At 37.2% G+C, this 24,761-nt stretch overlaps 3 protein-coding genes across 5 annotated transcripts in view; 1 reads left to right on the top strand and 2 right to left on the bottom strand.

Annotated features, from left to right (window-relative positions):
- Window positions 1-11,684, bottom strand: part of LOC117382687 (arginyl-tRNA--protein transferase 1) — an 81,150-nt gene extending 69,466 nt beyond the window's left edge. Inside the window, exons 1-6 of one of the 2 annotated variants that reach the window (XM_055227502.1) lie at window positions 11,517-11,684; window positions 8,893-8,956; window positions 8,739-8,801; window positions 8,542-8,648; window positions 8,058-8,267; window positions 2,995-3,214 (exon numbers count right to left, since the gene is read on the bottom strand). In XM_055227502.1, the coding sequence (XP_055083477.1) occupies window positions 2,995-3,214; window positions 8,058-8,267; window positions 8,542-8,648; window positions 8,739-8,801; window positions 8,893-8,956; window positions 11,517-11,616 (764 nt within the window). In that variant the 5' untranslated portion in view covers window positions 11,617-11,684. The remainder of the gene's footprint in view (window positions 1-2,994; window positions 3,215-8,057; window positions 8,268-8,541; window positions 8,649-8,738; window positions 8,802-8,892; window positions 8,957-11,516) is intronic. The other variant, XM_055227503.1, reaches the window with a different exon arrangement.
- A 413-nt stretch (window positions 11,685-12,097) lies between these two features.
- On the bottom strand, window positions 12,098-20,079 carry LOC117382808 (delta-1-pyrroline-5-carboxylate synthase-like). 2 transcript variants are annotated; one of them, XM_033980041.2, is made up of 17 exons: window positions 19,954-20,079; window positions 19,082-19,186; window positions 18,866-19,017; window positions 18,298-18,447; window positions 18,105-18,209; window positions 17,511-17,669; window positions 16,544-16,634; window positions 16,173-16,297; window positions 15,759-15,977; window positions 15,182-15,281; window positions 14,874-15,094; window positions 14,420-14,557; window positions 14,144-14,339; window positions 13,943-14,064; window positions 13,275-13,461; window positions 13,113-13,208; window positions 12,098-12,767 (listed from the first exon to the last, which is right to left on the bottom strand). In XM_033980041.2, the coding sequence occupies exons 2-17, from the start codon at window positions 19,173-19,175 to the stop codon at window positions 12,586-12,588; spliced, it is 2,337 nt and encodes a 778-aa protein (XP_033835932.1). In that variant the 5' UTR covers window positions 19,176-19,186; window positions 19,954-20,079; the 3' UTR covers window positions 12,098-12,585. The 2 variants fall into 2 exon arrangements, with proteins under 2 accessions (XP_033835932.1, XP_055083476.1); XM_055227501.1 differs by having other exon boundaries at window positions 17,517-17,669; window positions 19,954-20,068.
- Window positions 19,174-24,601, top strand: LOC117382195 (E3 ubiquitin-protein ligase Midline-1-like). Its single transcript, XM_055227490.1, has 7 exons — window positions 19,174-19,214; window positions 20,937-21,558; window positions 21,863-22,002; window positions 22,718-22,970; window positions 23,666-23,688; window positions 23,762-23,895; window positions 23,976-24,601. Exons 1-7 carry the CDS (start codon window positions 19,174-19,176, stop codon window positions 24,599-24,601), a joined length of 1,839 nt encoding a protein of 612 aa, XP_055083465.1.
- Window positions 24,602-24,761: the final 160 nt, after the last annotated feature.

The following is a 24,761-nucleotide window of genomic DNA, read 5'->3' on the forward strand; positions in this document are numbered from 1 at the left end:
GACACAACACACTCAAAGGGAACAGATACACAGATACACATATTTTGTACGTTTCAATATAATTCAACTAAATTTTTTATTATTCATAGTTTTTCTTTATTTAGAATACAAACTTAAAAAAATACAAATTCTCTCACAGGTATGACCTATTTTGGGCTCTGCATTAAAGGTGCACTACGTAACTTTTCTAGAAGTGGGTGTGCTACCAACTTGTGAACATTGCCAGAGTCTGGAATGGTTGAATTAGTATGATGTTCAATGTAGAAGGAGGCAGTGCCACCAGACCAAGTTACAGATTAGATCTATGGAGACAATACACAATAGGAAGCAAGGTATTTTTGAGCAATAAATGACATGTTGAATAAATGCAAAATGCATAAGTTTAATGCCATATCGTGGAACATTTTAGATAAAGCAATATCATCTCCATGGAGATAAACAGGTTGCATGTACCATCCTCTCCAAAGGTTACAAAGTGCATCTTTAAGTGGAAATCCAATAGAAAAATTGCACAAAATTGGTACAACGCTGGATTTTCTCAAGACATTTAAATTTTTTCTAATTCAAATTATTTAGGTCTCTCAAAGTGTGTTTTATCCCTCTGTTAAGATCAGTTGTTTGTGGAGGAAGGTTTTGTAGCAGAGTCCTCGTCTCAGGGGCACAATAATCATTAGCCTATTGATTGCCTGTTTTATGCATGAGCCCATTGCCACTAGTGACTTCACCATGCTTTGAAATAAATAGTTTTAATTTAAGTTTTTTATAACAGCATTTTATCATTTTTACTATAATTATTGACTCGACTAGCAAAATAATCACATTTCAATTGTGTACTACATGAAATACAGTGTAAGCTAAAGACTGATATAAATCTGATCAGGTCCATAAATTATGAAATTTGATCTTTTTTCCCTCACTGTTAAAAAATGATGTGAAACAATGTGCTTTTAATTTTCATTTGGAAGTTTTAATGACTCGTTTTCCACAGGAGGTGTCAAACAGGGTGAACAGTAGTCTATGTTCAGCCAAGCAGCCCACTCATTCCCATTTCAATATCTACCAAAGCCCATGACAGACACACTACTGGAATGAGAAGTAGCTGTGTTGTTGTTGTCACTGAAATTGAACTCAATTTTAACTTCCTACGGCCCAAATTTAATTACTACCTCAGCGTTTGGGAGCTTGTGTTGGCCACCAGCTTGTGATATAAAATTGCCTTGAACTGTCGAGAACTTAGCTTGGTGTTTATTTGACTTGGATGTGCACAGTCTCACTCTATGTGCTCTGTGGATGTAGATTCTTTAGAAAACTAGAAAGCTGATATACTAATAATGTCTGAAAATAACTGCATTTAATTCACTGTACTGAGACATGGTTTGTAAAAAATGCATTTTTATCAATGACTGAGGGTTCAAATGAAGCAGAAATATGCCAAAATGTCAAAACTATTTTATGGAAATTCGGATAATATGTCAAATTTTCAACCCAAGAATGTTCCTTGAAAGACATACAATACTTGTGGCTCTGCTCTGAACTTTTGAGAAAATAAATGAATGTTTGAATCAAGCTAACCCGAATAAAAATTAAAAATACTTTATTTTAAACATACTTAATAAGATATATTAAATACAGGTGTGGCTTCAAACTTTAATAATAGGACAGTTGTGCGCAGTGCCACAAGTCCCTGGGGTGCCCAAGAGCTCCCATTCACGTTCTCACACTGACCTCTGGTGGTGACTCAGGAAACTACATATCCTCAGTTTTAATAACTGCTCCAAGGGGGAAGTTACAGGCCTAAGGACATTTACAAATAATTCAGTGTCACAGGCCTCATAACTAATTAGGGGAGCAAAATATGCAATTATCTTACACATTACTGCTATATAATTTTTGGTGGTTACTTAATTAATATGTTAATTTAAGACAATTGTGTAAGATTCCAATACAAAGGATCTGGTAAAGCAATTTCCTCCAAAGTAAAGTTTAATAGAGCCACAACTACAATGTGGTCTAGTTAGTTGTGCTTTCTGAACCACTAGATGAAAACTGCATTTATAAAACATATCATTAAACTTTTTAGGCAAAAATGTAAGTACCTAACCTATAATTTACCCAGTTAATGAAATTGGTACATCTATAAGCTTTAAGACAGTCGCTTATTTTGAATGGGAGCACAAACAAGATCCCAAGTGCCTGGATTACAGTGTATCTGGTTCAAATCTTAGTTCAGAGCAACATTGACGTTACTTCTCTGACCTCAACATGTGTTTTTTGCCAAAGATCTTTCTATTTTGCCAGAGAATTTGCCAAGCACTGCTCCGACTCCGACTGGGTGGTTAGCTGTGGTTAGAATGTCATCATTGGGGGAAACTCGAGTCGAACTGTGTGGTGCGCGGGTCTTTTGGTAGAACTGAAAACGGGATGTAGTGGTTTTTCCATTGGGCTTTGGACGGATCTCCTCTCTCCACTTCTATAAACACATGGTGAAGTCACTGGGGCAAAGCACTCAAAATTGTAAAGGGCACATTTGAGGCTTAGCAGAATCCAATACTGAGGCCTGGTCAGCCAAGCTATAACAATCTGATTTTCCTATACAAAAACTTGTACATTTCTTTGTTTGAAGTCTGGAGACAGGCATAATGTGCCACTACAACAGATGAAAAATATGCTAGAATGTAAGGTGGGACTCACATTGGTGCAGTGAGTATCTTACTGTAAGCATAAAGTGTTTTTAAAGCAAAAATACCTCTAATTGAATAAATGCAAGAGAGATAAGTTTAATGCCAACCTGCAGAATATTTCATACAATGCCATCTCCACAGAGACAAGTAGGCGGCTGACCCCAATCAGAAAAGTGGCATAGTGCACCTTTAATAATAATAATCAGTTGCTGACCAGGCTAAAATTGTATTTGCTCATTTAATTTTTGCAACAGGCTAATGCTTATCGACTGTTAGTGACCTGCAGATGACTGTATTGTGCTGTGGGGTCGACCTCACCTCAAGGCCATGAGCGGTGCTGTCGGACAGGGACTCCTCTATGAAGTCCTCCAGGCTTTTGGGATGGTTACTTTGGCTGGGACCCGAGGGGGGAGGCTTGGTTGTGGGTGCAATTCCGTCTGAGTTCTGCCTCTTCTGCTCCTTCTGAAGTCGCCGTTCGTTCCGGATGTCTTTGGCCTTACGACACGGCGGCTTGTTGGGATCCGCTCCCGTTCCTGTGCACACACAAACACACGCACATTTACAAAAACAAAGCAGCTTTTCAAAGGAATCTGGGTTTTAGATTTAATAAAAACGGCAGTGTTTAGTCTGAAGCTGCGAAGGACAGAGTAAAGCATTTCCAGATGAGAAAACACAAGCAAGAGACGCAGTAATAACTCAATTATGGCTTTTGGAAATGGTGAATAACGTCACCTTTATGTGGCCAGTGCTAAGTACAGAAGCAATTAAAATCAGCCAACGCTAAAGAATAGAAACTGGAGGTCGGGACACAGATTAAACATTATGACAATGTAGCTACAACTGGGAAAACATGCACCCTAGATACAATCCTCCAGCTAAAATAATCCTGACCAAGCCTAGAAACAAGATCATGCCGATGGGTCCCCGGATGCAGGACTGTGTGCCCACTGGTCCTGAGGCATTGAAGGATGGGCCAAATGCAGATGACAAATTTCACTAAGGGGACAATATAGTGTACTTTAACCTTAAATCCTTTAATTTCCGAAATGTATTTGTTTTTAGGGGTTTTTTTTCAGGGGGAGAAATTTTTGTTCTTTTGTACAAATTGAACATATCAAGTTTAGCCAAATAAGCCAAGACCTATGAACATGAATATGTTTTTTTTTTTCATAATAATAAAAATGTACTTTTTATGTTGTAAAACACTTTGAAAGTGGTGTGTGTGTGAGAGTGTTGGTGGGAGTCAGATGGGCCGATGGCACAGATTGGCAACCTTGCTTTCATTAGTCTGCCTCTTGTTGTAAGCTGAAGTGTGGAATAAATGAATAAGGCACAAAATGAAAAGTGCTATATAGGACTAATGCATTATTTTTTATTATTATTATTATTATTATTATTATTATTATTATTATTATTATTATTATTATTATTATTATTATTATTATTATTATTATTATTATTATTATTATTACTATTATTAAATTAAATTTAAATTATTATTAAAACTTGGCTAGTGATTAAATTCGCAGCAACAAAAAAAATACAAAGTCACCACTGTTCATAATTTAATTTATCAATATCTGTGATTAATTCCAATTTAGATCTTACTACTGGTTCAAATGCCAACAGAACAAATACTGCAAACATGATTCCTCAGGATGCTATAAAATGATGCAGTCAATGTTGGCTTAAGTGATGCGTATTGTAACAGCATTGTGTGGTTAAGCTCAAATCAAAGCAGATGGCGAGCCGCGAGACACTGATGAAGATAATGTGGGGTCTCTGTTACTGTTGCTACTGAGAGGAAATACACTGTTTATATTTGTCCCATTCAAAAAGGCTTAAATTCCCTAAACATTTTTCTTTCTTCATCGTCCCGCTCCACATCCTCCTCCTGGGACAGTGCCAGGGCCCTCTCTGGCTCTCAGGCATCTCCTATCAACAGTTTATACGCCCACATCCTGTTTGGAGCAATAAGGAAACTACAGCGATTTCCTGTCCAATTGCCAACCACCACCATTCACAACACACTCACAAACTCCCCTTTCATCCACGTCACAAGGAGGGATGCCCTCATAATAGAGAGTGAGAGAACTAATGAGGAAAAAACACAAACTAAGGCTGAGTAATGTGACAGTAAAAAGTCAATTGAATCTAGACACCTCATGAGTCACTTGTACACTTGATATGTGACTTCAACCTGTTCAATTTTCCTGTGCTTGGGACCAGCAGAAAGAGCACATTGGCTTGCAGGAATGCATTATTAAAATGTTAGTATTTCACAGTACAATATACAATAAGTTTTTGTATTGAGGAGTGGACATGGCACAGGATTTCCATGAGAAATACTTGAAAGGAAAAGCAGCAAATATTTACCACAATTATAGTGACTGAAAGATATTTTTTAACACCGAAATCTGCATTATTGGAATTGGTATTTGTTAACATACAACTAAATCTAACCCCAGAACGTTCCTAATGACCCTCTAAAAAGTTTTCTTCAGTTTGAATAAACAGCACAGGGTCAAGGCAGAACTGCTCCTACTGCACCAACAGGAACCAGCATCTGGTCTGTGTCCAACTCAAGTCCTTACCCTCGATCGCCCACGTGCCTCTCTGCATCCAGTTACACACGACTATCTTGCTCTCCATTTCCTCCACTCTTTCCCTACCCCTCTCGCCCTCTTTCTCCTCCTCTCCTTTCCCTCCATCTTTTCCTCTCTCAGTCTTTCTCCCTCTCTCCCCGTCTCCAGTTTGGTCCTGGTTTAAACCCAGTTTAGTCCTCCTGATGTACACTTGGTTTAATCCTGGTTTAGCCCTGGTTTAGCCCTGGTTTAGTCCTCGATTAGTCCTCGTTTAGTCCTCGTTTAGTCCTCGTTTAGTCCTCGTTTAGTCCTCGTTTAGTCCTCGTTTAGTCCTCGTTTAGTCCTCGTTTAGTCCTCGTTTAGTCCTCGTTTAGTCCTTGTTTACATTCTGGTTTACGTTCTGGTTTACTCTTGGTTTTGTGCAAATTCTGATGTGGTGTTTGGTAATGTACATTTATTTATACTTTTAAATTAAATTTTACACCTTAATTAAGTAATAACATTTTACCAAAATTGTCATCTTATAAGAAGACCTTGGTTTATTCATACTTTGTAGTATGGTATTTATTTGTCAGTTTCCATGGTTTATTCTAATTATGGAATTACCAAAATCTGCACATAATTATGTTTACAGTAATGCTATAACAACTATGTGTTCCGTCAAAAAAATAATATACAGTATTTTATTATTATTATTATTATTATTATTATTATTATTATTATTATTATTATTATTATTATTATTATTATTATTATTGTTGTTATTAATAATAACTAATTACTTATTTTTGTTTTTGTATCTGTTCTATCTGGTAACTTAGTCAAGTACATTTTGGCTCTGCTACCTACCCACCTATCCAACTCACATAAACAGCCTCACAGGTTCTGAAGTACAGCCTGGAGATAAAACCTGACAGAATAGTTCCTGTGTTGGGTTCCCCTCTGCTGCCGTTAGCACTCCATAAAAGTGTGACAACTTTCTCCTCCCAGGTCCCAGAGCTCTCACTCACATCTGAGCGGTGTCCTGGGTATAAACTGTACAGGAGAGAGGCATTATGTTGGCCCACTGCACCAGAACGCACACGTGAAGAGACAAAACACTGGCTCTGATTCACCAAAGCTCACGTTACTGAAACGAGGCTAAACACACAGGTCTCCTGAGCTTTATCAACAAACAGGTTGTGGACAGACTTCCACTCTGACTCTGGCAGGTGATCAACACAAAAGAAAGTGCTTGTGGCAGCCAAGCCTTGTGCTACTATTAGACTGTCTCCCACAAAGGTGCTCTGGGTAAAGGATTAAGGTTGGCGTAGGACTTAGGAGAAAATACTGAAGATATATATATATATATATATACACACACACACACACACACACCCACACACACACACACACCCCTACACACACATACATATACACACACATACATATACACACACATACATATACACACACATACATATACATACACACAAATATACATACACAGTATATGTATATATACAGTATATGTATGATGTATACAATACCCAGAAAGGACATTTGAAAGGTTTCAAAGAAAAGTAATTCTGCTTGTATTTTACTAAAAACAGGGTTCAGGGGCCATAGCTAACATCCCAGTACAGTTATAGTACACTGATTTGACATTTGGTTACAGCCTGTTTTCAGACCTAAACAATGCATATTACATCTTCCTGACTATGTTTACATCTGGCTCTGCATTATGTGGGCTCTGCAGCAGATGGAGAGCAGTGTTTTCTCAAGCTACCTCTGGATTGCGCCCAAAGCCATAAAGCGCGGCAGTCATAAACCCAGAGAAGATTCGTCCAGGTGGTTTGTGTTGGACGTGAACAAGGGAGGAACGGATAACCAGCGGCTCTACACAGTAAATCCTCCCGCTTCCTCTTTCGAGTCTCCTGAAAAAGCCTCTTATTTCAGCACAGAAGGGAATATGATGTGGATACATGTGCGAGTGATACAGATCCACTGGCACCGCTCACATTTTCCACCTAATGTTTATGTCTGCATCTGGGAATAGTGTCCGACATCAGGTTTTAATGTGTCGGACACTCATTTGGACTGTTCCCCACCCACCTGCCCCCATTTAACACATTCAAAAAGGGGTTAAAGGGCAACCAGTGCTGCAGGGTTGACTTATTATAATCCATTTGCACCAGTCTAATTAAGACAAACAGAGAACTGGCTGAAAATGTTGTTATAGTGACAGAAGTGGGGAAATACAGTCAAGCCAAAACCTGTGTTAAAGGGCAGCCTTTGCAGTGCAGAACCTAATAAAAGAGGGTAAAGAGCGACATCTACTGGCAATTAGTAACATTGTTTTAAGATTTTCAGGTCGTAAGTGATCTAAAACAATACAAAGTACTTATGTTCTGTTATTTGGCCTGATCTTATTTGGATCCTGAGCATTGAAAACGTCTTGGTCTCCCATCCACACAAAACTGATATATTTTTATACCTTTTTTGGAAATGTTTAATTTCTCAGTTTGTGATTTTCTGGACACGTCACAAAAACTACATTTTAAGAACCAAAGACTGTGACTAAATTCATTGCTCCACCTTTTTGTAATATCTTATGATGAATATAATGCTGTTTACCAGATCTATAAAAACAGATAAGATTGTCAAACTAAAGATTAAGTGCATACCATTTTAAAATGTCATAGCTAACAGCCATTTCAAGAATATTGTTAATGTGGTTGGTACAGAATATGGTATGGGTATGGTTATGGATACACATTTGAGTAGCTTTGTGAAACCCCAGTCACTTTACCTGGTTTAGGAGCAGAAGTTGTTGGTGGCACAGACGTATCATTCGGGGATGCCTCTGTGGGTGCTGCGGGCACGTCCTGCTCCTCCTGTCTCTGAGCTGCAGTGGGACAGTCCTCATTCTGGACGTCTGATATTGATGGGCACTTGGCTTCAGACGGACATAAGATACTTGGTTCCCGTGGACCTGCTACATCACACACCATTGACTCCCCTGAAAACACAGTTACAAGTTTATTTTTTGCCCATTCTGTTGTTGATGTATGCTTTTTTATGATATGAAACATATGAACTATAATCTCCATTGGCATAGTTTGAGATAGTCAAAGAGAAAGAACAACAAACCATACACCAAACCAGGAAATATATATTATAATAAATCTCACTCTATGGATCATTATTACCCAGAAATTATAAACAATTATGACACATTTATTTGTAGTATAAAATAAGAATACATTTAAATCAATTGTATCAAAACTTCTTACCCTCTTCACCTTCTCCTTTCGGTAAGTCTCCTTTTGAAAGAAATTTGCTCATCTTTTTAAGGATTTTCTTATGGGATTTGGAAGGCTGGAATTTAAGTGCATGACATCTGGACATAGAAAAAGAAACATTAGCAAAGAAACTGCTGTAACCAAATTTAGATGGTATTTTTAAAATCTTTTCTAAAAATACAGATTACCTAATAGTATATTGTGGACAGCATGTCTTGTTCAATATAGGCTTGTAGACATATTTCCCACTTCTGTAAAAAAAAAAAAAAAAAAAAAAAAAAAAAAGGGTGATTATTTTAAGTAATTGTTTGATATTTTCACAAAGAATAAACCAAGAGTCACCTTCTCCATCCTCGGTCTATAAGGTCTTGATAATCCTGCACTGTCATTGTGTGCGACCACATACCTGTAAGTAAAATCAGAATTTATTTCTACATTTTGTAAAGTAATTAACATTTTTGTGGGACTTTTGCAAGCAAATAAAAATATAACAACCCCGAATATTTAAAATATGTCACCCTATGGATCATGTTCCCACGACACTTAGAGGCCTCTGTGAAAACACATCCCACTGTAATGTTTATGTTTAGACGTTATTTTCCACAACTCTGAAAAAGCTCATTAACTCATATCATGAAGTTAAATATTTTTACACACAGAATCTGCTCTGATAAGGTCTCCATCATTGTTGAGTTGAGTATACATTATAGGAAAGGAACATAGAAAAATATGACAGACAACCAGATAGAAGGTTTTACCAAAGCTATAATCAATAATGTCCATTTCAAAAGCAGACATATCATACAACATATATGTTTGTCATTTTATAAAGTGAATTTAGGATGTTAAAGATTATACCAGCATTAATGATAAAGCAACATTTGAACTGTCAGGCTCTATTAAACTTTTTGATCTTTCAGTCCATTGCGTCATTTGACCAGGCCTAGGGCAGCAGCACTGCGCTTCTAATGTACTTCAATCAATGGAAAATGCATTAACAATAAACTGATGAATGCACTAGAAAAACACATTTAAAAAAATAAGTGTTACCTAAATATTCTGTAATGGATAATATGAGACAGTATGTCGGCAAACAAATCAAGATCGTAGCGATAACTCATTAGAATAGAGCTGGTTGAGAGGACTGTGCTGACGTCAGATCCACAGCAGCTGCAGTGATAATGGCAGATCAGATAAAACAGCTCACCTGATTCTCTCTGTGGCCTTCAATCAAACAGGGCACCACAATAACACTGTGTTCAGCTTAAGGGACATGAGGGAGGGCTCCTTTTCTCTTTAGCATTGTTTAATTGGTTGGTAGAAGAACTATTTAATGACCATATTATATTTCATTTTACTAGTCCAATACACTGAACCCCAGTCTCCTCTACAATATCCATTTTATAATCATAAATGTATAATCATATACTGTCAATTTTAAATCAGAAAAGATGACAGTAATAAAGGTAAAATTTACATAAACATTGAATTTGAATTGTTGTATTTGGGTATATCAATACAATACCTCCATACATTAGTAAACAATGTATTACAAAGTTATATCAGTACAACTGCTCCATAAAAACTAGAAAGCATCCATCTCAAGTTTACATTGATTAGTGAGTGTGCCAGGCAAGGAAACATTTACTTTACCCAGATCCAATAAGGACAAGTGTAACCTCTTAATCAGAGTTGGCAGCAGGTGAGCAAGTGCAGACTTCCTCCTCTGGGTGACATAACATGTGCAGCTTACCTCTCTGTTCTTAGAATTAGACAACTACTCTAGTCTACTCCACTTCACTGCAACATGCCAGGCACCTAATTAAAGATACAATCTAAAGACAGTATGCCATACAAGATATTGCTACCAATTCCAAACCAAACCAATCCACAACAGGCAAAATTCATTAAAATATAAAACCATATGTCAAAAGAGTTACCATGTTTTTACAGCCATTAGGTTGGTTGCCTAGGATGAACGTGGCAAACACTGCCTTAAAATACATCATTGTTATTCTAATCTCATGTACTGGCCAATAACAATGGCAGTTGAAAACATTAGAAATTTATTTTAAGACACTACCTTTAATATGACTTTTATCAATGTTTCCTTTTGAAACTTAACATGCAAGTCCCTGAATCACTAACCATGCCAATAGTTTGCGCTCCTTTAATGGTATTCCATGTATATTTTCAGGTGTGGGTCCGCCACACTTTTTTTCTTACAGAAATGTTATTGGTTTGCTTAAGGTGTTCCACCGTATGGCATTTAACTCCATCTTGCATTTATTCAATTGAAATGCATACTTGTTTGTCTTGTTCTTGTTTTACATTCATTACATTTGTATAAACTAGTCTATCTTCATGCTGTTTTGTTTACATTACAATAAGGCAACCACTGCTACATGTGGCACTGACTTACAGTAAACACATGTTGAAACATCTCATATTTATGCTATCCAAGCACCTGTCTACAGTTGCACCAGATCCACACGACCACTTTACCAAAATATCCCACTCGTACAGTTACAGTTGAAGAACCAGGCAATATTCGGTTTCACCTACATTAACAATGACAGGAAATCCCACCACAACAGCATATAACAAGCGATTTTGCATCATTGTTTGTTTGATTTGTAAATGGACATGATTTTAGTCTGACTATCCATTCAAAGTAGTCTGCAGGGAGTGAGTAAAGTGCAGTATACAAAGCATGCGAAATAGCAAATACTTAGCTAGCCTGCTTGCCTATTTTATCAAGATAATCGAGACAATTTATCATTCAAACATGTTCAATCAACACAGTGATATATATGTCAAACAGAAATATATATTTTGATCGCTTCACATAATCTGACAAAACCTTTGTGGAACAGTTACTATCCCAAACTAGAGCTAGCTGTGCATTAGCATTTTGTAGCTAGCTAGCACCCAGCAATGTTTATTTTCTTTGAACAGACACTTACCATGTGAAAAGTTCCCCACAGAATTTTTGCAGTAGCCACATTGGTATCCACTGTCACCTCCGAAATACTCTACAATGGTATAAGACTTGTTTTCGGCCATGTTTTCGGTGAAATGACAGCTGAATTATCCCGGTGTTTCCTCTGAGCAGTGACACAAGAGCTCTGAACACGTAGCCCCGCCCAGAGACCTACGTCAGTCGCCGAGTGTGGCAGCACTGTGCAGCTGATTGTAAAGTACTTAAAGTCAAAAACAGTTTTGGATTTCCTGTTCTTAATTTTATTGTTTATTGTAAATGTGTATTATTTATTATTGCTATTGTTAATAATAATAATAATAATTATTATTATTATGCGTAAGGTAAATTGACAAAAGCAGTGGAATTGTTGAACTAGACGTAAATGTATTACTGGAGAAAAGTACAGTAAAATAATTAAAGATGAGCCTAACAATGAAATGACAAGTGCAATGCATTTATAAAAGGTTTATAAATAAAAAAAACATTCAGGTACTCTTTTTTAGGAAAGTACCAAAAAAATTACCACTTACAAAAAATCTTTAACAAAAAATAAGAAAACTTCCATTTCAACTGTACATGATATTTATTTAACCATTTGTGCAAAGTAGAATGAACAATAAGATAGGACAAGGTACTGCCGAAGCTACATTTGACAAAAGGAGAACTGTAATAGAAAAATAAGTTAAAAATCACCAGTTGACCAATAATGCATTTTCTTTTGGTATAAAAAACTTTTGTCTTACAGAAGCGCTTCAGTCAGCGTATGTTCTCTTCATATATTAGGCTTTCCCTGCTATTCTTTAATACCAAAGCATTTGTACCAGTTATGTTTGAGAGGAATTGAAGTCTATTGGAAACAAAACCATATAGTTCTCTTCACATATGAGGTAAACTTTTACAGAAATGTTGCCCTGTAAAATGATTTGTTTTGAGTGAGAATAAAATGCTTGCATCTAAACATTACTGCCGCTGTTGTTGAAGTGCTATAGAAACAAACCTTTTGGACAGACATTAAACCAAATGTACTTAAAGAGTTTTTCAGGTGTTGATCTCTAGTTGAAGCTTCCTTGTGGGACAGGGATGTTCTCATGGAGATATTTCATACTGCCCTGTTCAGAGAAATCAGCCACAGTGTGACCTTCTCCTCTCAGGACCCACTTGGTTGTGAGAAGTCCCTCAAGTCCCACAGGGCCTCGGGCATGTATCCTCGCTGTGCTGATGCCAACCTCTGCTCCTGTATAAAAGAAACAAATGTTTTGTTGAAAAAAATATAATCAGTCATTCTCTTTTTAAAATCTATCCATGTGTTTTAGAAAAATGAGAATTTTGACTGTTGCTATAGTGATATTGCATATAACAGAACCAAGGAAATGGTCATACAAACAGTTTTACAAACTATCAAGTTGATGACAATAACTTAACATTTTAGTACATGTTGTCCCTAATGGTTACTTTAAATTGCTCATTCTGAATGGATGCAAGAGTTTGTGTATAATGGCAATCTTTTCAGGATGAACAGGTATTTACAGGTACAGATAACCACAAAGACCAATCACTGTTCAAACTAATTTGAACGTACCAAGTCCAAACCGGTATCCATCAGCAAAACGTGAGCTTGCATTCCAGAACACACAAGCACTGTCCACCTGCTGCAAGAACTGTTCAGCTGTCTCCTCTGCAAAACACAAAATGCAATTTAACAAAAGGAAAATCAATACAGATCTGCATTATTACTACTCACCATTTTCAGTAACAATGACATCTGTGTGTGAGCTGCCATATTTGTGAATGTGGTCTATGGCCTCTTGCATACTGTCCACCACCTCGATGCAGCACTCCAGTTCTCCATACTCTGTCCTGAGAGACTTGACCTCTGAAGGGCTAAAGGTCAAATATGAAGCAAATCTGGGACCAGCGTGGATCTTCACCTACAGGGTCAATAGTAAAACAGTTAACATTTTATAATATTATATATTTTAAGTTTATTTTGACCTTCATTCTGTAGGTAAGTATTAATTGGTGTCTGGGTGAAAAACATGTTAATAAAGGAATAAAATTAGCAACTTTTGACTTTGTGATTTAATTGGGTTATGTATATTTAGAGTAAAAACCATTATTTACATGAAAAGGAGTGGTGGAATGGACCTAGAAAAGTTCACTTCTGAAATTCTCAGGGTTGCTTCAAAATAACATTGTTGAACTAAAATTGGATATAATACTGGGATTAATAGTAACAGTTGTGTAAAAAAAAAAGAAAAAAAATTAATATTCATAGTGTCTTGCCTAAGGACATGCTAATAAGGGATTAATTTACCAACTTTTGACATTGTGGATGCTTATCATATATATTGTAGAGGATACTTCAGTACTAGTTTGTTTTTTGTTTATTTTTTTATGAGCTTCCCTCACCTCTTCTGTTCGCAGCATATCAATAATCTGGTCAAACATTGGAGTACGAAGCAGATCTCTATGAATGAGGAGTGTCTCCATGGCGTTGCAGGCAGCAGGGTAGTCACATTTGGAGTCTCGCACTAAAAATCAAGACACAATTGTCATAACTATTATACCAAAGTCTGTCCAATAAATACTTTTCTATTGAGTTTTACATACCAACATCAATAGCTTTGTCCAGGCTAGCTTCTGAGTCTATATAAACATGGCAGACTCCCTCACTGTGGCCCAGGACAGGAATTCCTTTCGCTGCTCTTTGGATATCACGCACCAGTTGAGATGAGCCTCTTGGAATAATCAGATCAATCATTTTGTCCAGTCTGCAAAGGTCTTCAACTTCTTCACGAGTGCTTACCTGAATGACCATTAGATAACTTAAACATACCAGAAATACAAATATGAAAAAGAATAGTGTAGTATATTGTTAAATCTTACCAGTTGTATAGCATCTGTTACTCCATGAATGGACAATGCTTCTTGCACAAGTTGATGCAGTATTTTGTTTGTGTTGGACGCTTCTTTACCCCCTTTAAGTAGCAAGGCGTTTCCACTGGAAATTGCAAGAGCCGATACCTAAAAAATACAAGTATAATTTATTACAATAAAGAATACTGTTAATAATATAATGGCTAAAACTGTTAACCGGTGTAAACCTTCAGTCTTTCCCAAAACTTGAACCTTTAACCAATACATTTACAGGCAGGATTAAGGCCTTTTGTGATGTGTTGGGAGAATCGGTGACACATTATTGGGAGGGGGAAAAAAAACCCAAAACAAAAAAAAAACAACATGATGGCAACTCCACTTTTCTCTCTGAAAGTTTGTTGTTTAAGTTTTTAAGACATACAAATTCGGCACCTTTAATGTTTTAGAGTATAAAAATACTGACCTGTGGTAGACAGTCGGGGCGTGATTCAAAGATGACTAACAGGACTCCAATGGGGACAGTGATCTGCTCCAGCTCCAGATTGTTGGCGACTCTGGTTCTCCTCAACACACGTCCCACACTGTCCCGGGACGACACCGCCAACTGACGCAGCCCGATTGCTAAACTGTTCAACTTAGCTGTGGACAGACTTAGGCGGTTTATCAGGGCCTGGGAGAAACGACCTGGAATAACACAAATATTAATGCAATCAGCAAATGTAAAAATCACTCGTGTCACTACAGTTACATTACATTTTACTAGAATTTTACCTGATGTTATGGCTAATTCCATGTCTCTCTTGTTAGCACTGAGAATTTCTTCCTTCTTTTCTGTGAGCAGCTCAGCAAGACAGCAAATTATCTCTGCTCTCTGAAAGTCACAGATAAAGGTAAAATTAGTGAAATAAATTCAGTTTTGTAGAGAGGCAAGCCTACTCACAGTAAGGATGCATGTTCTTTTATGTTTTCCAGTGCAATAAAACAAAACAAAGTACGCCACGTTTTGGCTAAAAAGTTATGAAGCAAGGCTTTAAGTGCAATGCATTATTGTTTCTTTAACTGAATATATTTTAATGTAAATATGTGTAGGGAAGCTCGCTAGATTAGGTAAAAAGGTAAAACAAATCAGGTCCTCTTGAGAGATCGACTGAGCAAATTTACTAGGTGAAAAAAGAAGAGATCTGAAGCATGCCGATGCTTAGTTATTTCTTTTATTTTGAGAATAACCAAAGCATTTTATTACAAAAAAATTGCAGTTCATATATATCCCATTTGTTAGCAAGTAAACCAACCATTACACCACAATTTCTACATTTTGACCTGAAGGCAAATAAATGAGTTTACAGACCTGTTCTGGATCGAGAGAGGCCAGTGCCCTCCCTGCATGTCGGGCCATCTCCGTCTGCTGCTCCACAGTGGGACCTGCAGGTTTCACTTCAGAAAAGAATGTGCCCACTTTCTTTCCCTCCACGATGTCTGTGATCACATGACCCGTGACTTTAGGATCTGTCCCATTGGCAATGACGACTGATGTACCACCCTGCAGTGCCCACAGAGCCGCTTTCACCTGGCTCACAGAAAAGCAAAGGTATTACGGCAAGCCAAATGTATTTATATAGTACATATGCAAGTGGTTGGCAAATATTACATTTACAAAATACGTGGCAATAGAGAAGAAAATAGCAGGATCTATAATTTAATAGAAAAATAGACAACATTTAGTTTACAATAGGAGTCTAGCCATTTCAAACATTTAACTAACCTTTGCTTCCATGCCACCAATCCCCACTCTGGACTTATTGCCATATGTAATGGACTGCTGATCTCCAGGGTAAAATATATCTAGAAGTTTGGCGTCATCAATGCCAGGAGGTCTGTCATACAAACCTGGAGAAAAAAAAAAAGGTTATTAAATTACACAAATATTCAAATCTAATCCAAATTATATCCCTTGAAGATGAATGGTATATTAATATTCTGAGTAAATACAAAATTATAAGCAGTCTAAACTGTTGCTGAGTATAAAATATGCCACATTTATTCATCCAGTTGTTAATTTCAAAATAATATTTAAAGAATTCATTAAACTCAACAGTTATTTAGCTGCAAACAAATCATTTATCTCCATTTTACCTTCTACATCAGACAGAGCCACCAGCAGGTCCACTTTCATCTCTACAGCTAAGCGTGCGGCCAGACTGTCATTATCTTTGATGCTTATGACCTGAAACACAAACAGGAAGTCGACTCAAAAGACCTCTTTACTTCGTGCCAATGAGAATGTTCACCCATTTCCAACACGTGAAAACACAGGAAACAAAGCCCGCTTGCATGTTAGACTGACAAAGATAAACACATGCATATTGTACTTAACTACAATGCTGCTCATAAAGTAATAATAATAATATTCTATTTTATTAATAAATAAATAACCCAACCATGTACAATTAGAATATAAATGTTGCCATTTGATTCACTGCACCAGTTAGCCTTGTGCTAAATTACATCTGCAGTCCCCTGGCAAGGAAAAGAACAATCCACAAACATTAGACAAGTAACAAAGGGTTGAAGCACAAAAAGTACACATGCGTTAAAAACTTCGACACCCTTCCACACGTAGGTATACATACAGTGCCAGAAACATTGGAGCGCAGAACCTAAAGAGATTAATAGTGTAAAGTTAAAATGAATACTCTCTTTCCATGAAATGCCAAACATTTTTTGTTAATAAATTTGTTTCAACTGGGAATAAAACAACTTAATACTACTCTTTTTGAGAAATGTACCTAAACTATTTAAAGTGCTGAGATAGACAGAACCAAAGACCTAATCACTGGGCCAAATTATCAGTGAATAATGGGGTGCATTGTGATTATTTTGACTATAGTTACAGCCTGCTATTTGAAAATTGGCATTTTAATTGAATTATCATATATTGTGCAGCCCTAATTTGAGGTGTGTCTTGATCTCAATACAAAGAAAAACTTCACAGAAACCAGAGTACCAAAAGTGTGTGACATAAAAACCATGCAATCTGTTACCAAGACACCACAGTGGCGCACATACAGCATTCCCACCATGCCCTTCACACAGTACCCACATTTACCCCCTGCAGGTCACTGTTGGGCACAGGGGGTGGCACCACCGCGTCATTGGTGTTGATGATTGGGACAATGTTCATCCGCAGCAGCTCCTGGAGGGTGCTGTTAAGGTTGCGCCTTTTCTGTTCATCGTGGAAGTCCAGGTTTGTCACCAAAATCTGACAAAGGATAGATCGGGATTTTTTTTTTTTATTTGAGAGGCTACAAATCTAAAATATAATTTCTTTTTATTTTTTTAAGCTAATGTTTTTATAGAATTATTAGCAAATGCTGAGTCATTGCTAAACATTTTCCAATAGATTCTTATTTGTTGTATTTATAATAACTATTAGGATGTGCCTTTTGGATTTGGACCATTTTATGAGCCCAATATGATACAGTTTAGTACAACATAGATAACGTCCAACCAGCGGTTTATCTTACATTTGAACAAAAATATTTAAGATAGTAATGATCAGTTATTTTTATTTTATTATTAGTCATTTTATTTAATTAATTACCAGGGTATTTTTGGGTAAGAATAATAGCACAAAAACAATTTACTATTTATGTCTGTTATAGTATTTGTGTTAGTAATTAAGATCATTACTTACTTGTGCAGTGCAGATGCTGTACTGTGTGAACATGGCTTCATATAAAGCCATCAAACCGCTCTGTCCGGCAGCTGCACACGCCCTTGCCTCCAGCACTGGCAGTGACTGGAACAAGACAAACCCAAAACTGATCAAATACAAATGATAATAGCATGATTATTGACTAATAAAACTAAAAGTGGTTAAAACTTACCATTTCTTTGAGTTGATTCTGCCCTGAATGTAAGGCTTGTCTGACACTTTGAGACAACAGAATTTCATGCCTCAGTCTCTGTCTTCCAAAAGCCACAGCTCCACTTGTGACGATCATCATCTCCCTGCCCTGATTCTGCAGCATGGCCACCTAAATGTAACACAAGATGACTGTATTACATTTGCAGACTTAAGCACACCAAAAATGGGACCAACTAGGACTAAACATGGAAATACAACTGGACAATACTAGGACTAAACCAGGGCCAAATCAGAACAAGGGAGAATGCACCCCAAGTCACAACAAATCTTATACTGACATCATTACTTAATTAATAGATGAACAAATACTCGTATCAAAAATAACGACGATGCCTACAACCAACCACCAGCTTGGTATTATAATGCATTTTAAGGATAAAGGCATATCACTACTTCTACATGACTATGGTACTTAATAGTAGTACACAAAAATACATTTTATTCCAGCTTATGTGTTGTTTACATTTACAATAAGCAAATCACTCACAGTGTTGTAATATAATATATGTTATAATAATTTATTTTACCTGTTCTACAATAGAGGCCAGTCTTCCCAACGCCAGCCCACACTCATCTCCTCGAGTGACCACAGCGCTGCCCAGCTTCACCACAATACGCTTAGCCTGCTTCAGCTCACTGCGGTGGGCAAAGGACTTCCCATGAGGGCGAGGGAGGGGAACTAAAGAAACAGAAGAACATTTTTTAAAAAGGACAAATAATAATGTAATTCATGTGTTACTTACATTTAGTTTGGGAAAACGCTCTGATTGGTACTGGACACACATGTTTCCGAGCTCTGGATGGCAGCTGGGAGCACAAGCCTAGTCGAGCAAACATGGCACCAAGATCTGTGGACAATAATAAACAACATGTGAGGTATTGTAAGAATGTAGTAAGCAGAGTCAAAAACTTGATGTGATCACCCTTAAGATGATGCTTTTTTTTTCATTTGCCTTTTCTATCCACATTAATCTAAGCTGATAAACTTGACCCACTGACCTAGATAACAATATTATTGATTATTATCCTTACAACAACAATGGATTTTGAACCAAAAATAGTATTAAAAATGGTCATCAAAATTGAGTGAGGCAAATTGAGGGAATGAGTCTGAATGTAATATTTGGCGTTTTAGCTAAACAGAATAATTTATACAAACCACAAACAGTATCCCAGGTGTGCATAAGAAATGCTTGATTCTTGTTTTCTGGAGATATTCTGCGTTCTTAGGCCTTTCTTTGTATCATTCAATAACACACTACAATTTAATTATAGTAATTTAATTAGATCCGATTCATTTAATCTTGTCTTATAAGTGTTACTGCACCCACTTTAAGATACATTGTGTTCTCATTCACGTCCACAATTGCATGAGTAATGTTTTTAAATGTAATCTGCAGATAGTCTCTGTGCACAGTAAGCATAATACTGAAATATATCTGTCTAGTCCAAAATTGCTAGTTTATATCAAAGCTGGGTTAAAGTCATGGCCACACAAACCAAAACATACAGGTGGTGCTAGTTAGCATTAGCTCATGTGCTACATTGCGCTAAATATAGAGCCATACTTACAGTGTTTTGAGTTTGCAGGCATCAAAACATATATATCTCTTACCTGTGGTTTTGAGGAGGGAGGAATCCGCTAACAAACGTTCGGGAGGAGAGCAGGGACACGTCTTCAGGACAGGCAGGACAGGAGGGCTGCCACATCCACAGCCCACGTTGGGTCCTGTTTCTGACGAAAGATGTGCGGCTGTTTTAATACACGATACTGCCCCCTGTAGACGCGGAGGTGTAGAGACAAAATACAGATAAACCATGTCTCATTACTGGGTGGGTTTTGTTGATAAATTTTGCTTGATTCTTGCGGTTTCACCTGACACGTAAGGCTTGAAGTTGCAAAATATAATAATAATGTGCCTGTGTTATAAAAGTGAGAAAGAGTATACCGCTCCCTTAAAAAAAAAAACAAAAAAAAAACAAAAAAAAAAAAAACAGGAAACCAGTTTTGCTAGATATTTGACTTCTACAAATATTTTGACACAGATTGTATTAACTTCTCCAGCTCCACAGACCCGCAATGTTTCTTTTAACAATTGCAAAATAAGTAACACCATGTAAAGAATGATTTAATTTCCAATATTTTTATGTATATGATTTTGCTAAATGTCTGACCTAGTAAAACAGTTATGTTTTAGTTACTGTATGGGGTTTTAATCTAAAATTAAAACCCCATACAGTAATAGTCCTTGCCTTGTGTTGTTGGAAATTACATTTTATATCAACACAAAATGTACTTTTCCACAGTTTCATATTACAATGATGCTTTTTGTTATCTAGGCCACAGCACACTTAGTCCTGTGACATCTTTTCATGTGTAGCTTATTTATATCTCTTACTGAAGCTGCTTGCATGTCATTATTGGGTTGCATTTATTAAAGCAAATTAGAAACTCAATCCCCCTGAACCTGATTGTTGTATGTTCACTCTCCTATTGCAGGTGCTTGTGTTTTGGAGCGGGATATCTACTCATCTTTAGTAACTTGACTCTGTGGGACACTCATGTTTAGGCCAGTGCCCCATCAAACTTTCATGAAGAAGGAGAACCCTACATCCAAACTCGCTCTCACTAAACGCCTCTACACCAGCTGCTAGAGAAGCCATGGAGGAGATTTTTAAGTGTCCCGTCTGCCAAGATTTGTTTACTGACCCGGTTTCTCTAGATTGTGGGCATAACTTCTGTCTTAGCTGTATCAACACTGTTTGGGAGAATGAAGGTTCAGAGGCAGGACCTTATTTTTGTCCTGAATGCCAGATCCTACTTCCTTCAAAACCTAATTTGGAAATCAACGCCAATCTTCGAGACAAAGTTAAGGATTTCGCAAATTCAAATTCAGAGGAAAGAAGGACTGGTTCTCCAGCGATTTACTGCGACCACTGTATCGAGTCTCCATCTGTGGCAGTCAGGACATGTCTGACCTGTGATGCATCGCTTTGCCAGGCTCATTCTCTCCTCCATGAGCAGAGGTCAGCCTTAAAGCAGCACACGTTGGTGGAGGTGACCCGGGACCCCCTGTCTCTGAAATGTCGGGAGCACAGGGACGAGCTGAAGTTATTCTGTTCACAGGATAGAGTGCCGGTCTGCTGCTTGTGTGTACTGGTGGGAACGCACAAGAACCATAAGGCACCACAGCTACATGAAGCTTGTGATGATTTCAAGGTAAAGAGCAGTTATGATAAGGGGTAATTTAAATATTTAATACGCATTTTTAATTAATTAATTTAATTAATGTTATTAATTAATGCATTAGAGAGATAGGTTTGATGGGCTTGTAGGAATGAATATCCACCATGAGATTTTGTACATTTACACAAGATGTCCCAGAGCAGAGGAAGACTGAAGAAACACTTGGGAATATAGTAATAGAGGACCAGTTATTGAACATGTTAATGTAATTCTGTTATGGTTATTATGATTTCATATTTTTACAGTTGTAAGATTGATGTTTTGTGCCTGTCTGTAGACTATGCTGGAGAGTTCTATGAATCAGCTTCTGAAGAGGAAAAATGATGCTGAAAATACAATCAAGGAGTTGGAGTCCCTCTATAGACAAACAGTGGTAGGACTTCACATATGGCAGTACACATTGTTTATATATATCTTGTTTATATGAAAAAAAAAAATTGTCACTTTTCACTGCAATGTAACATCTACAGCTGTTGTGTCACATTAATTTCACACATTTATGAGTGTGGAGATCTGTGTTATCCTGGTGAGATGTTGTTACGAAGTGCTAAACTGGTCCATTTGACACTTGCATTGATGAGAGACAATGCTACGTAGGGTAGTTGTTTGCATGATTTAAGCTATATTCTGGCTAGAAATGGGCAAATGATCAAAATATTGTGAAAATTGTTTTAAAGACAAGAAAATTTTGAAAATCAAGTCTATTGTTTATAGGAAAAATGCCACAAAAAGAGCAGATTAAAATGAAAATGGAAAAAACTGTTGTGAACTTCCAAACAAGAGTATAAAATGATATTTATGCACTTTTGTGGGTAATTATACAGTTGTTTTACATTTGTCTGACACTTGAACCTCAACTCCATTACTACTCAGCTACATATTATGGACATGTTTTAACACATTTATGTTGGTATTGACATAATATTGTCTAAATACTGTTATCAGAATACTCAATCAATCAAAAAATAAAAAAATAAAGATATTCATTTTTGTCAATTTCACCTACACCTAGTTCACACTAACACACACCACATTAAAAACTGGGACTAAACCTGTAACTAAACCTGAACTACAGAATCAAACCAGGATCAATTTAGAATTAAGTGTGGATGCAACTTTAAAATGCTGATAGTAAATCTCCTCATTCCCAGAAGTCAGCTGCAGACCTGCGGGAGTGTATATCAGACAAGTACAGCCGTCTGCACGTGGTTTTGGATGGTGATGAGCGTTTGATGAAGCAGATTGTGGATGCAGAGGAGGCCTGTGTGACCGAGTGGTTGGACGTTCAGAGGGAGATGATGGAGCTGGAGATACAGGACATAGACCGAGTCAGAGCTTCAACCAAAGCACTACTGCATGAGGACAACCACCTCAGGTTCCTCCAGGTATTTCAGACAAGTAGGATTTTGAATGCACGTGTAATGGACAGTTTAGAGCTCACTGCTGTTGTAGAATTAATTGAAGTAACTTGACACAGCACATGTTTATTTACCAATAATAAGGGTCCGCAGACATGAACCTTCAACACATTGTGGTATTGTCCATTCAAGCCTCACTGTGCTTATGTTGTGGGGAGTAGTATAACTGCTGATTATAGAGGCCAGATAACAAAGACTGAACTGAGTTTGAAGTGTTCTTGGTACAGTAGTGGAATCAACTCATTTCCCTTTTGCGGATCAGCCTGAATCAACAAAATACAAATCTTATTCTGTACTTTGTATTGTGTTGTTTTAAATATATTGACTTATCTTGTTGGATCATTGACAAGCCAAATAGCACTTCAGCTGACCACAACTGACCATACATACAATATAAATACAGAGCTTATCATACAAATACCTTATTTTTTATATAACTGACTGACGTGTCGCCTCTTAATCAAGTCGTCATTGAACATAAAAATACTTTGACTTGACTTTATGGTACAATATTGAATACACAGATAAACAAAGTATTGGCAAGATCATTTAGAAAGCACTTGACAGATCTTAACATACAATTATCATTACAAAACTGCACATTAAGTAAAATATGCACTTTATAAATTGCTGCACTAACTACAAATTATTTACTTTTACAGCAAATTACCTCTCAAAATCTGTGGTAAGTTCTTTCATTTACTGTGTATTGTCTTACTCTATGCGTTTGCCTTTACTAAATATTTATCTAATTACAGTGACCCCCTGGACCTCCCCCCTCTCCAGACTGTGGACCAGTCTTTGTGTGAGCCCGAGAAGCTGAGGACAGTGGAGCGAATGGTGGATGACCTCTCTGTGTCACTGTCCCAATACTTTCCAAGAACGTGGTCGTGTTAGTGCATCATACAAATACTCTGCTATCTAAAATAAACATCTGCTGTGTAAATAATGTGGATTTCTTTATATTTACAGATCTAAGTTCCCCAGCTTTGGACTTTAAAACCGCCCATCCCAAACTAGAAATATCTCAGGACAAAAGGCAAGTTTGTTGGAGAGAGCAACCCACAAGTGTCATTATAAATAGTAGTAGGCCTTATGATTCTCAGTATAGTGTTTTGGCTGAAGAAAGTTTTACTAAAGGACGGCATTATTGGGAAGTCATTGTACAAGATAAACCTTATTGGCTGATTGGGGTTACAACTGAGCTCACGCCAAAAAATAATGGATTTACAACTAATTATAATATTGGTTTGGACAAGTCATCCTGGTGCATCTATCACGCCAATGGTCAATATTTAGCCTGCCATGACACAGAAGAGAAGCCCCTGTCTGTGGAGAAGAGGGTGAAAAAGTTGGGCATTTTTGCAAATCTCCACAGTGGGGAGCTCTTGTTCTACGACGCAGACACAATGTCCTTGATTCACTCATTCACAGTGCTGTGCAAAGAGCCCATGTATCCCATGTTTAACCCGTGCATAGACGTGAATGGGGTCAACAAGCAACCGCTGACACTGTTCTGGATCAAAGAGCCATGGGACTGGTATGAAAACACAGAGGAGAATATAGAAAATGACATTAACAAAGAAATTATTGAATGATTTTTTATGTTTTGCAAGGTGAAAATGAGCATTACTTTTAAATGTGCACTGTGCAGCTTTTCTAGTGAAGGGTCCGTCATCTGTCCTACAGAAAAGGTATTGTTATGTCTGGAATGTTCCACAGTATGGGATTAAACTTATCCATCCAGTGGAAAGAAGC

Source organism: Periophthalmus magnuspinnatus, chromosome 15 (genome assembly GCF_009829125.3).
Source record: "Periophthalmus magnuspinnatus isolate fPerMag1 chromosome 15, fPerMag1.2.pri, whole genome shotgun sequence".
NCBI lineage: Eukaryota > Metazoa > Chordata > Actinopteri > Gobiiformes > Gobiidae > Periophthalmus > Periophthalmus magnuspinnatus.

Coding starts and splice junctions, on each gene's coding strand:
- LOC117382195 (XM_055227490.1), top strand. CDS start 19,174: ATGGCACCAAGATCTGTGGACAATAATAAACAACATGTGAG. Junction 22,971..23,665: donor ACCACCTCAGGTTCCTCCAG/GTATTTCAGACA, acceptor TTACTTTTACAG/CAAATTACCTCTCAAAATCT. Junction 23,896..23,975: donor CTTTCCAAGAACGTGGTCGT/GTTAGTGCATCA, acceptor TTATATTTACAG/ATCTAAGTTCCCCAGCTTTG.
- LOC117382808 (XM_033980041.2), bottom strand. CDS start 19,175: ATGTTTGCTCGACTAGGCTTGTGCTCCCAGCTGCCATCCAGAGCTCGG. Junction 15,095..15,181: donor GGAATTAGCCATAACATCAG/GTAAAATTCTAG, acceptor GTGTTATTCCAG/GTCGTTTCTCCCAGGCCCTG. Junction 14,558..14,873: donor GCCCCGACTGTCTACCACAG/GTCAGTATTTTT, acceptor TGTATTTTTTAG/GTATCGGCTCTTGCAATTTC.